This window comes from Taudactylus pleione, unplaced genomic scaffold (genome assembly GCF_031769625.1).
Source record: "Taudactylus pleione unplaced genomic scaffold, aTauple2 ptg000053l, whole genome shotgun sequence".
Taxonomy (NCBI): Eukaryota; Metazoa; Chordata; class Amphibia; order Anura; family Myobatrachidae; genus Taudactylus; species Taudactylus pleione.
The window spans coordinates 14,533,146-14,545,414 of NW_028284455.1; the positions used below are offsets into that span (position 1 = coordinate 14,533,146).

General features: G+C 42.4%; 1 protein-coding gene across 7 annotated transcripts in view; it reads left to right on the forward strand.

Moving 5' to 3' along the window:
• Positions 1-7,721: 7,721 nt before the first annotated feature.
• KAT2B (lysine acetyltransferase 2B) overlaps positions 7,722-12,269 on the forward strand; it is a 99,392-nt gene continuing 94,844 nt past the window's right edge. For 2 of the 7 annotated variants that reach the window (XR_015875632.1, XM_088462732.1), the window contains exon 1: positions 7,722-8,118. Coding sequence is in view for 5 of the 7 variants with exons in the window: in XM_088462732.1 (XP_088318858.1) it covers positions 7,888-8,118 (231 nt within the window). In the remaining 2 variants the exon portion in view is untranslated. The remainder of the gene's footprint in view (positions 8,119-12,269) is intronic. The other 5 variants (XR_015875629.1, XM_088462730.1, XM_088462727.1 and 2 more) reach the window with 3 other exon arrangements.

A 12,269-nucleotide genomic window follows, 5' to 3' on the forward strand; every position in this document is an offset into this window, starting at 1 on the left:
GCGTTCCCGTGGGAACGCCCCCGTCAGGGAGGCACGCCCCCGGCACGCCTACCAAAGGGGGCGTGCTGTCAATCAACATCGACAGCACGCCCCCTTTGATCAGACACAACGAGCGAAGGACTTTCCTTCGCTCGTCGCGTCTGGCGCATGCGCACGACGGAGCTCCCTCCGTCGTGCGCATGCTCAGTCCAGAACATCGACCCACTTGCGAGCGGACAGCCGCTCGCGAGTGGGTCTGAATCAGGCCCATAGTCAGTTACAGCAGAGTTTTCCTAATTTAATTATTCTTTATTCCCGTATTTACAAGTCTTCAGTTACTTGCAGAGGACTCTGCAATCGCTGACTGACACAGATAAGCAGTGTAGGCTGGATGGTGTGCTTCATCTTAGGTATGGGGGCCCCATAGCAAAATTTCCTTGGGGCCCCCATTATGTAATACCCCCTGTAGTAATGCCCCTTATACAATGCCCGCTGTAGTTGTGCCCATTATGCAATGCCCCTTGCATTACAGTACCTTATGCAATGCCCCAAGTAGTACCCCTTATACAGTGCCCCTTATGCTGTGCCCCCGGTAATGCCCCTTATGCTGTGCCCCTGGTAATGCCCCTTATGCTGTGCCTCCGGTAATGCCCATTATGCTGAGCCCTTGGTGATACCTCTCAAGCTGTGCCGCCCCCCGCTGTGCAGTACTTACCTGTCTTCACGCATGTCAGCTCTCGACGCTCCAGCTTAACTCCGGCGTCTGTCTGTGCCTGCCGCTGACTGGATCTAACTAGATCGAGCGGGCGCACAGGCTCCTCACATGTCGGGTGATGTGATGACGTCACCCACACACCTGCGCGCTGCATCACTGGGTACGCTGGCCTCTTAAGCGATCAGAGGTGTCTTTAGTCTCTGATTGCTTCAGAGACCAGCGTTCCCAGTTGCACCAGTTACAGAGGGTACAGGAGGATGCTTGCTGGGCTGGCGGGCACCCTAAGACGCCGGGCCCCATAGATAGCACACCCCCTGCACCCTCTGCAATTACGCCACTGCCCACTGACTCTTTTTCCTCCTCCTATTTTTATTCTTATGTACGTCCCACTATTGATTTACTTACTATTTCAGGGGGGCTGGCCAAATGGAAAAACAACTCCCTAATTTAGATTTGTCCTACCTAGAAAAAGCTACCAAATGATTGAATAAAGATTTGCTTTCCATCTCTTGCGCAGAGATGAACTATAAAATTCTACATAGAGCCTGCTCTACCCCTAGGTTGAAGATTCTTACTGGGCAATCTATAACTTCTAATTGTTTTTTTTTTTTTTTTTATAAAATAATTTTAACTTTTTTATTTTAATCACTTTTTCTTACACTGTATACACAATTCTTTTTTTTTTACATATATCTCTTTATTGATATAAACATATTATACAATACAAATAATTATTTAATTATTACATTATATAAACTTTCTAAAACAATACAAATATCTTAAAGATTATAATACCAGCATTCTACAAAGGTTACACGGGTATTTATATCTTATAACATTGTCTATACATTTTCTAAACTACACAATTTTAAGATTATCAAAAGGAGCCTGACCTTCTAAAAGAGCTACATTGTACCAAGTTGTTGACTGAAAAATACGTTTAAGTGCTAATTTCCAATTAGGGGATTATGTATGTACATATGGAAGCCACACTGAAAAAAAGTCAATTTTTCTTTATCAATAGATGTAGAGGTCCAATCCATAGTAATAAGTAAAGAAGTTTTGGTCAGCATTAAAGTCAGTGTTGGTGTACCAGGCTCAATACACTGAGAAAGAATCATCTTTTTTGCTGTAGCAGAAACTTTCGTCAATAGTAACTTTTCTGATTTAGTCAAAATGTGTGTAGGTGTGGGCAGGAGCACTGAGAGGAAGGGGGGTGAGCAGGTACTAATTGCCCGGGCTTGCTGGAGGGGCCCGGCGGGGACCCGGGTCCGGCACCGCTCCCCCTCCCTCTTACATCACAGCAGCCCAGCACAGGATGCTGTGTGCTGGGCTGCACTGGGAGACTGCTTGTGGCTGCTAAAGCAGCAGCCAAAGCAGTCTCCGATGCCTATGGGGGGAGCAATCACTCTGATCGTGCCCCCACTGGCTGTGCGACGGGTTGAGGGCACACGACGCCCCCCCCCAGCGCGAACCGACCCTGCCACACCACCCGCAGTTAGGCCACGCCCCCTGTCACCTGAGCCCAGCGCGGCTGTTTGTGGCCCTCGGTGAGGGCTTATATTCCAAAATGCCCACTCAGAGGTCATCAAAAAAATCTATTGTGGCCGGAGGCTGACCACACGTGATTAAAATGGCTGCCAAGGCATTGAAGGGATTAACCCTCCTGCCGTTGCACCATTTTTATAAAAGGAATTTTAGGCACAGTGCGCCATGTACTGCAAATGTATATGTAATGTGTTTGAACATGTCATAATCAATGTGCTGTGCGCAGTTGTGGAAATGCACTTGTAAGGAATGTATAAGTTGTTTTACTTTAGAAGGCTGTAACATTTAAGTCAAATGGTTATGAGACACTCTCACCTCCTAGTGACATGTTAATTATCCTGATGTAGTGACCAAACCTTTGTTTACAGGTCTTTCATTGAAATGCAATGCAGAGGTCTCCAGTGTCTGTGTACAATACACCTGCAAGTTTGGGGAAAGCAAGTTGTTTGTGTTTAGGAAGCTTCTATTTTGTGTAAGAACTTAGAAGGTGTTAAGACTCAGAAAGCCCAAACTGGTTTAGTCATAGACATGTGAAAGGACAAATGCCCTTGAAATTTGCATTATATATAACTTTTGAGAGACAGTATATGCTAACTCAATTTATGCTTTAGGAAGCCAACTGATTTTGGGTGGTGAAGAGGAAATTAGGTTAGTATCTTGAAAATGCAAGATGTGTTTATTTATTTATATTTTGTGAGCTAGCATGATTGGCTAGAAGGAACCCAGGGCGGACTTACCCCCTGTGGTAATGTGTATTGAAGTAGCATAAAAGAAGGCTTCGTGCCTGGTAAAATTGGACATCTTTGAAAATCCTTTGTGGAGAACAACTGCTAATTGATAAGATTTCTTCTATGCTGATTATTCCCCTTCAATCCGAGGGGAGGGTCTTTTTTAAGACTTTGAGTAATAAACACGTTTTGCCTTTACTCAACTGCATCTGTACCCTGCGACCAACAGAATTGCGCCAAACGCTATTCCGTTCTCCTACTGTTCTGGGTTGAGTCAGGCGTCTCTGAAACTCAAGCTCTCTGCCCGCTACCGTGCAGACCTGGTCCATTGCGAGGGATCAGGTGAGAACAGCCGACACCAAGCAGGAGGTTTGTCCGCAGTTAGTTCACGCATACGCAGCAGAGTGGTTCCAGGAGCCGGCGGTAGGAGCCTGAGTGTACCTAAGAAGCGGTTCCAAATGCCGATGGTAGAGTTTGGTGCTGGCAGCATCATTACGCCCACGGTGCAGTGGGTGGAGACAGGGACATATGGTCACTGACGGTAAGCGGGAATCCCTGATACCCCAAGGTCAAAAGGGGATCAGAACCCCAACCTGTGATCGGGAGTCTGGGCTTGAAGCTATCCGGTCACATCTATATAAAGAGTATTTTTAATAAATAAGTAAACCTGGTCCCAAAATATCTTCATATATGAACATGACCAAAGACAATGAAAAATATCAGCCTCTGGGGAGTTACATTTATAACAATTTCTTCTAACTGTTTTAAATGCAACTGCCATGATGCTGATATTTTCCATTGCCTTTGGTCATGTTCATATGTTAAACGATTTTGGGATCAGGTATACTCATATTAAAAATACCCTTGCTATAGACTTTCTGATGACCCCTGAATGGGTATTTTGGAGTAAATATACTTCTTCCCCTACCCTAACCAAATCAGAAAAGCTATTGTTGATGAAAGTTGTTGCTACAGCAAAAAAGACAATTCTCTCTCAGTGGATCGATCTTCTACATCCATTGATAAAGAAAAATTGACTGAGAAATTCTTCTCAGTATGACTTCCATATGATCATACGTTATCCCTTAACATGAAAATAGTGCTTAAAAGTAGTTTCTAATTGACAACCTTGCAGAGTGCAAACATCGGCAGGCTACGTGTGAACGCATCCTAGCGAACGGATCTGGAACAGTTCAGAACCTCGGCCCTCATCTAATATACAGTCAGGTGCATAAATATTGGGACATTGACAGAATTTTTGTATTTTGGCCTCTGTTCATCACCACAATGGCTTTGAAATGAAACAAACAAGATGTGCTTTAAATGCAGACTTTCAGATTTAATTTGAGGGTAAATACATCCACATCAGGTGAACGGTGTAGGAATTACAACGGTTTCTATATGTGCCTCCCACTTTTTAAGGGGCCAAAAGTAATGGGACTATCAACTCAAAAGCTATTTCATGGACAGGTGTGGGCTATTCCCTCGTTATTTCATTATCAATTAAGCAGGTAAAAGGTCTGGAGTTGATTCTAGGTGTGACATTTGCATTTGGAATCAGTTGCTGTCAACTCTCAATATGAGATCCAAAGAGCTGTCACTATCAGTGAAGCAAGCCATCATTAGGCTGAAAAATCAAAACAAACCCATCAGAGAGATAGCAAAAACATTAGGTGTGGCCAAATCAACTGTTTGGAACATTGTTTAAAAGAAAGAATGCACCGGAGAGCTCAGCAACACCAAAAAACCCGGAAGACCACAGAAAACAACTGTGGTGGATGACAGAAGAATTATTTCCCTGGTGAAGAAAAACCCCTTCACAGCAGTTGGTCAAATCAAGAACACTCTCCAGGAGGTAGGTTTATATGTGTCAAAGTCAACAATCAAGAGAAGACTTCACAAGAGTGAATATAGAGGGTTCACCACAAGATGTAAACCATTGGTGAGCCACAAAAACAGGAAGACCAGATTAGAGTTTGCCAAACAACATCTAAAAAAGCCATTACAGTTCTGGAACAACATCCTTTGGACAGATGAGACAAAAATCAACTTGTACCAGAGTGATGGGAAGAGAAGAGAAGGAAAGGAACTGCTCATGATATAAAACATACCACCTCATCAGTGAAGCATGGTGGTGGTAGTGTCATGTCGTGGGCATGTATGGCTGCCAATGGAACTGGTTCCCTTGCATTTATTGATGATGTGACTTCTGACAAAAGCAGCAGAATGAATTCTGAAGTGTTTCGGGCAATATTATATGCTCATATTCAGTCAAATGCTTCAGAACTCATTGGACAGCGCTTCACAGTGCAGATGGACAATGACACGAAGCATACTGCAAAAGCAACCAAAGAGTTTTTTAAGGCTAAAAAGTGGACTGTTAAGCAATGGCCAAGTTAATCCCCTGACCTGAATCTGATTGAGCATGCATTTCACTTGATGAAGACAAAACTGAAGGGAAAATGCCCCAAGAACAAGCAGGAACTGAAGACATTTGCAGTAGAGGCCTGGCAGAGCATCACCAGGGATGAAACCCAGCGTCTGGTGATATCTATGCGTTCCAGACTTCAGGCTGTAATTGCCTGTAAAGGATTTGCAACAAAGTATTAAAAAGTGAAAGTTAGATTTAAGATTGTTTAGTTTGTCCCATTACTTTTGGCCCCTTAAAAAGTGGGAGGCACATATAGAAACCGTTGTAATTCCTACACCGTTCACCTGATTTGGATGTAATTACCCTCAAATTAAATCTGAAAGTCTGCAGTTAAAGCACATCTTGTTTGTTTCATTTCAAAGCCATTGCGGTGGTGAATAGAGGCCAAAATATGAAAATTTTGTCAATGTCCCAATATTTATGCACCTGACTGTATAAAAAGGCATCATAATCTCTATGAGAAAAACACCTGACAATTAAGTGGTGGTTCAAACCATAAAATGTAAATATCAATGTTGCATCTAGTGTTGTTCTTCATGATGTGGATGATCATTTCCAGTTGATGGTTATGGGACTGAAGTTGTACCAGATGACAATTCTGACTTCAGTATTTATCAGTCAAGCATTGCAATTCTATGAGAAAATACAGCAGGATGCATCTTAGAGCACAGTTACCAAACAATTCCTTTAAAGTGGTCATGTGATCTTATTATGCAATAATGGGTACCAAATAAATAATCTTTCAAGCTTATGTCTTGTATCTTATTGCTCGTCTTTCAATGTTAAATGGCACGTCCACTCAGCAAATGTGAAAACATAATAATTTGTCCACATGTGATAATACATTTCTTACAAACAGTGGTAAATGTATTAAACACAACAGACAGGTGAAAAGGACATGTAAACAAAAGAAAAACATAAGCAATGCTTAACTTGGATAGGAGGATAACTCAGTGCTGGAAAAGTTTCTGCCCAATTAATTTCTCAGCATATTAGATGGGTGCATGGTCATATAATATTTGCAGTCCAATTTATAATCCATACTTCAGCAAGGAGGCATAGAAAAAAATCCCCTGCAGCCTAACCATAACCCGCCTGGCAGCACCTGCATCGTCTTTTCACATGGCGACAGTTCCGATGTTGACATTGTGAACATGTCAACATTCTAATGTCGACAGTTTGAACCATGTTGACATTCTAGTGCCGACATTATGAATGTCAACAAGGGTCACTGTCAACCTTCTGACCGGATACCCAGCCAGCCGAGTTTCAGTTTAAAAATGGGTAAATTGAAAGTAAGCAACATTCCCACGGGGGTACGAAAAAAACTGTACTTATCTCAGCAGAATGGAGTAGCACATAATAAAGCAGATGTAGTGGCTATATATATATATATATATAAATATATATATATATATATATATGCACAGCAGCCCATCCCAGAACACCATGGGTTCCTTCATAAAAGCTGCTACTAGAAGAGCTATACTGTGACATACTGAGCTGGTGACACTATAGCAGAGAAAACCAAAGCATTCTGGTCCACCTGCCATAGTGTCAACCAGCTATTGCCCATTTAGCACAAGTTTGAATTCTTTACTGGAATGGGGCCTGAAAAGAAAGTTTGCCCTCCAGGTGCCAACATGCCCAAAGTTATCAGAGCATGCTGAGACTTGTAGAAATATAAGCACTGGCATCCATGGCCTGATGGGACCTGTAGTTCACCTGTAATAAGACATAAGGTATATGGTATCAGGTTACTTCATTGCAGACAAACCCCATGATTTTAGCCACTTCTAGCAGCAATTTCATGGTCTGACCCTGTCTGGTGTCTACATGAGCCCCTCAATGTTCTACTTGTAAATGACTCCCAATGCACCTTACCAACCATCTCCCATTCCCCTTTGCTTACTCAGCATTAAGTATAATTACACATTTGTAACATTTTTGCTGTATTACATAAAAGATCTATGATAGATCCCTCTGTTTATTGAGCAGTCAGTACATGAAGCCACCTCTGTGAGGATGAATGTCACCAGTAGCTTCACTCCAAATGATTTGACCTTGTGAATGCATGTAAAGAAAACGGGAACTTGTATTATACAATTACACAGAGGAACCTGCGCATGTATAAACGGGATTTCGCAAATAAATTGATGCAGTTTCCTTTTACATGGGAGGGAAATATTAGAGAGCCCGGGGGAGGGGTGACAGAGAAGAGGAGGGGGTGATGATGAGCAGGAATGGGTGAAGAAGAAGTGGACAGTAGTAGAGAGAGGACAAGAAGTGAGGAGGAGGGAGGCGGCTCGGGAAGGAGGAGGCGGAGGAGGAGAGAGAGGCAGGGGAGGCGGTGATGTTCTGCTGCTGCTGTAGCTGCCTCCCTGCTGGGGGAGCGGCAGGAGATCTCGTCACCTCGCCCAGGGATCTGTGCACCGGAGGAGGGAAGGGGGGTTTCTCCTCCCCGGGCAGGGTCCAGGGCTTCTGCCATGTCGGAGGCGGCTGCAGAGGCAGGCTCCGGCGGCAGCTCGGTCAGTGCAGGGTCTCCGGCCGTGGTAGCCTCAGCGGCAGCCGCAGGAGCGCCCCGGGGAGCGGAGAGTCCGGCCGGTGGAGGCGCCGTGGTGGCAGCGCCGCTCAGAATCGCTGCGAAGAAGGGGCAGCTCCGCTCCGCTCCCCGGGCTAAGAAGCTGGAGAAGCTGGGAGTGTACTCGGCGTGTAAGGTAACGGGGGCTGTGTGTGTGACACTGTAGTGTGTGTGTAATGACAGCAAGGCACAATCACACCAACACTGATACAGCAACAGCATTTCCTCACACTGCACTGCCCTCATCACCACTGACACTGTAACAAATGTGCTGACACTACATATTACATAGCAGGGTAATAATAATAACAACACAGACATCATGTGCTACTGTAAGAACAATACTGCCGGGATTGTGTATAGAAGTAAATCTGTACTGACACTACATATTACATAGCAGTGTAATAATAATTAACATCATGCGCTACTGTAAGAACAATACTGCAGAGACTGTGTATATATTGGATAGCAGAATAATAATAATAATAATAATAATAATAAATCACTGACAACATTACTGTGTATAGTAACAAATGTGCTGACACTACATATTACATAGCAGGGTAATAATAATAACACAGACATCATGTGCTACTGTAAGAACAATACTGCTGACACAGCAAACATCATCCCACTACTAGCACTGTGCAACACACAGCATTATCTATGTGCTACTGTAAGAACAATACTGCCGGGATTGTGTATAGAAGTAAATCTGCACCGACACTACATATTACATAGCAGGGTAATAATGATAATACAGAAACATCATGCACTACTGTAAGAACAATATTGCTAGAACTATGTATACATTACATAGCAAAATAATAATAAAACTCTAACATCATGACTGTGTATAGTAACAAATGTGCTGACACTACATATTACATAGCAGGGTAATAATAATAACACAGACATCATGTGCTACTGTAATGGAGCGTACACACGGTCAGATTTGTCAGACTTGTCAGATGAACGACTGAACGATTAAACGATTTGGACGATTTGGACGATTTGGCCAAAGTTTTGAACGATTTGAACGATTTTTAACTGCATTAAAATGAATGGAATCGTCCAAGTCTGACTGCAAACCCATCAGATGTCAGATATCGTTATCTGACAAACGGGAACGCGCATCGTTGATCGTCCATCGTTCAGGCATGTCAGATATGAACGATTTTTCATCAGATATGAACGACTGAACGATTTTTAAATCGTTATCGTCCATATCTGAAGAAAAAATCTGATCGTGTGTATGCACCATTAGAACAATACTGCTGACACAGCAAACATCATCCCACTACTAGCACTGTGCAACACACAGCATTATCTATGTGTTATTGCCATAGTTCTGTCAGAGAGTAATATAATGCTCATTATAGCCACAAGAGTACTGGCTGTACTGTTGATGGTTAATACTGTATATTGCAGTGATGAAATGTGTAGTGTTAGCCTGTTAACGTGGATGTCACTGTAAAATGATTCTATTCACATAGCAGCAACTATTGTAGAGTAATAGAATACTACTGCTATACCTGCATGAGGTTTTAGAACAATAATATTGACAAATTGCATTTGCATTATGTGACTACTCTACAGGAAACTTATGTACATGTACAACCTTCTGATGCAGGAAAAGTGTGTAATGTACTATAATAGGAATAATGTACATATTTGTGGAAATAATAATTATACAATACATATAACAAAGCTGTTGGTGGGAAGACATTTTGTACAAAGTACTACTTGTGCATGTTTTTGTCTAAGTTCATAACTATCTTATGTCTAAACACAATGGTGTCTATTCAGAAAAGATTCCTACATACAAAATACGGAAATCATAATTTCCGCATTTTTTTTGTAAATCCCCTATTCAGCAATGGGATAATGGAGAAGATAACGCAATTATCTTCTCCATTAATTCCCATCTCGCACTGTAGAGATCAGACATGAACTCTACAGTGTTTTAACGCGCTTTGCTATTCAGCATAGCAAAAAGTGTTAAATTGCTCGACAAATCACTACTTTATATAACGCCATCTCAGAATGGCGTTGTATGAAAGAACTTACTTAAATTGCCTGAAAACTGCAGGGACAGAGGGAAATTTTCCCATAAGTTCCTGCAGCATCCTGTAACTCCGCCCAGTCTCCGTGCCTGGTTTGAGGTGACCGCCGGCAGGTAAGTCCAGTTAGAGCATGTTAAACATACCGAAAATGATTTACATGTGTATTCAGGCTTTATACTAGCCTGTACACATGTATATTTATGTGCTATTATATTTAAAATGTGTATATATACATTTTAAAGATAAAAGCACATAAATATACATGTATAAAGCCTGTATACACATGTCAATCACTTTGGAAAGGCTGTAATTTAACTTACCCCTCCACGCTCACCTCAAAGCTGGGACAGAGACTGTTCAGAAGCGCATGACTGCGCATGTGCAGTAGCAAAAACAGAGGGTATTGTTTTCGGAAACCGATAACAATACCTTCTGGAACATTGCAGGGACAGCGTGTTACCGCAACCGCTGTCCCTGCACAAAATAATGCTGAATAGCTTACTTAAGTTTTAATAATTCATAAAAAATCGTGACGATGTTGCCCGATTAAAATTCTGGGCAACATCGTCACTTTTGGTGAATAGACCCTAATGTCTGTCTACTTTTTGGGATTGATCTTTATAAAAAAGGGGTCTATTTACTAAGCAGTATTAGGAGACAGAGTGAAAAGTTATAAGGTGCCAACCAATCAGCTCCCAACTGTCATCTCACAGGCTGTGTTTGCAAAATGACAGTTGGGAGCTGATTGGTTGGCATCTTATCACTTTCTTATCACTTTTCACTCCGTCTCCTAACACTGCTTAGTAAATAGACCCCTAAATCTTTTGGCTCAGAAAAGTGTGTTGGGCTGTAAATACTATCTTATATTTCCCATAAATTATTATGGTACTGGTTTTTTTTGTGGTTTTTATAGTTGTTCATTATAAGTTTTGTGATATTTTGCCTGAAAATCTGCCTTTCCTGTATCCAACAGCGCATGAAAGATTTTTTTACAGAAATTGTTACTGTATTAAACAACTGCTACCACTGAATAACAAGCAGCATAAAACCCCTTTCTTACACAGAATATGGAAATGAATTTAACATGCGTTGCACATTTTAACACCACACTGATTGCGGGCTTTCACCGTTCACACTACTAGACCCATTCGCCGTTCACACTACTAGACCCATGTCTATCCTGCTTAGCAGTTAACAGTTTATAACTGTTTACAGGGCATTTAGCATGACAGATGGTATAAGTAACCAGCATCTTTTACTGTGCCGTAATTTGTCTTTTGGTATCTTCTTCCTCTTCAATGGACAGAAGATGTTTCACTTCAGAGTCTTCCCAATTCTCAATTGTTTTTGTTGATCAGCTTGTATTCGGCGTCATACTAGTACGCCTCTGATTAGTCAATGTAGTTCCTTGGTTATAACCCAGGTAGATTATCGTTAGTACTCCCTATCATTCCACAGCCAACCTGGGTCAGATTAGGGAAAATCACAAATCAAAGCCAGGGCTGCTGCCTAGGTCGGATGACCCACGTCGACCTATTCACACCAATAGATGGGCCAGGTTTTTTCCAGGTTCTTGCTTCAGTGAGAAAGGGATATTATTGTGCAGATCCAAAATTTAATCTATCAAATGTCTCTTTAGGAGTTGTATGTAGAGGGCGCAATTCAACTGTTTTAGCGCGCCCGATATCCTGTGATGGGAGATCGCGGGGCGCTATTGAATTGATGCCGATCTGCGCGTTGATCGCTCCCAGAGAGGTCAGGTTTAGCCGCATAAAACGGCTATACCCGACCAAAGTACTGGGTGCGATCACGAAAAGTGCCGTTTGGGCGCTCAACGGGTCACATTTCGTGCATTTCAGCTCGCCACCCCCTGGGGGTGCGAGCTGAAGCACCGGCTGCTGTTCTCGCCCGACCGGAGCAACAATTGAATAGCTCAGTCAGTCGCGAGGAGGGGCCAAAACAATTGAACTGTGCCCAGAGAGTTACATTGCAATTGACCAGCCATGCATCCATTAATAATAATTCACGTATGCTTAGTGTGGCAACAGATGGACAGTCATTCTCTAAAGCTGTGTTTAGCAGTCTGTTCTACCTGTACACCACCATAGATTGTTTATTTACAGTATTTGTATAGTGCACACATATTACAGAGAATATGTAGTAATCAGTTGCAGTCTAGATTCCCTACCACTTGGACACACATACACATAGGGTTTTTTTT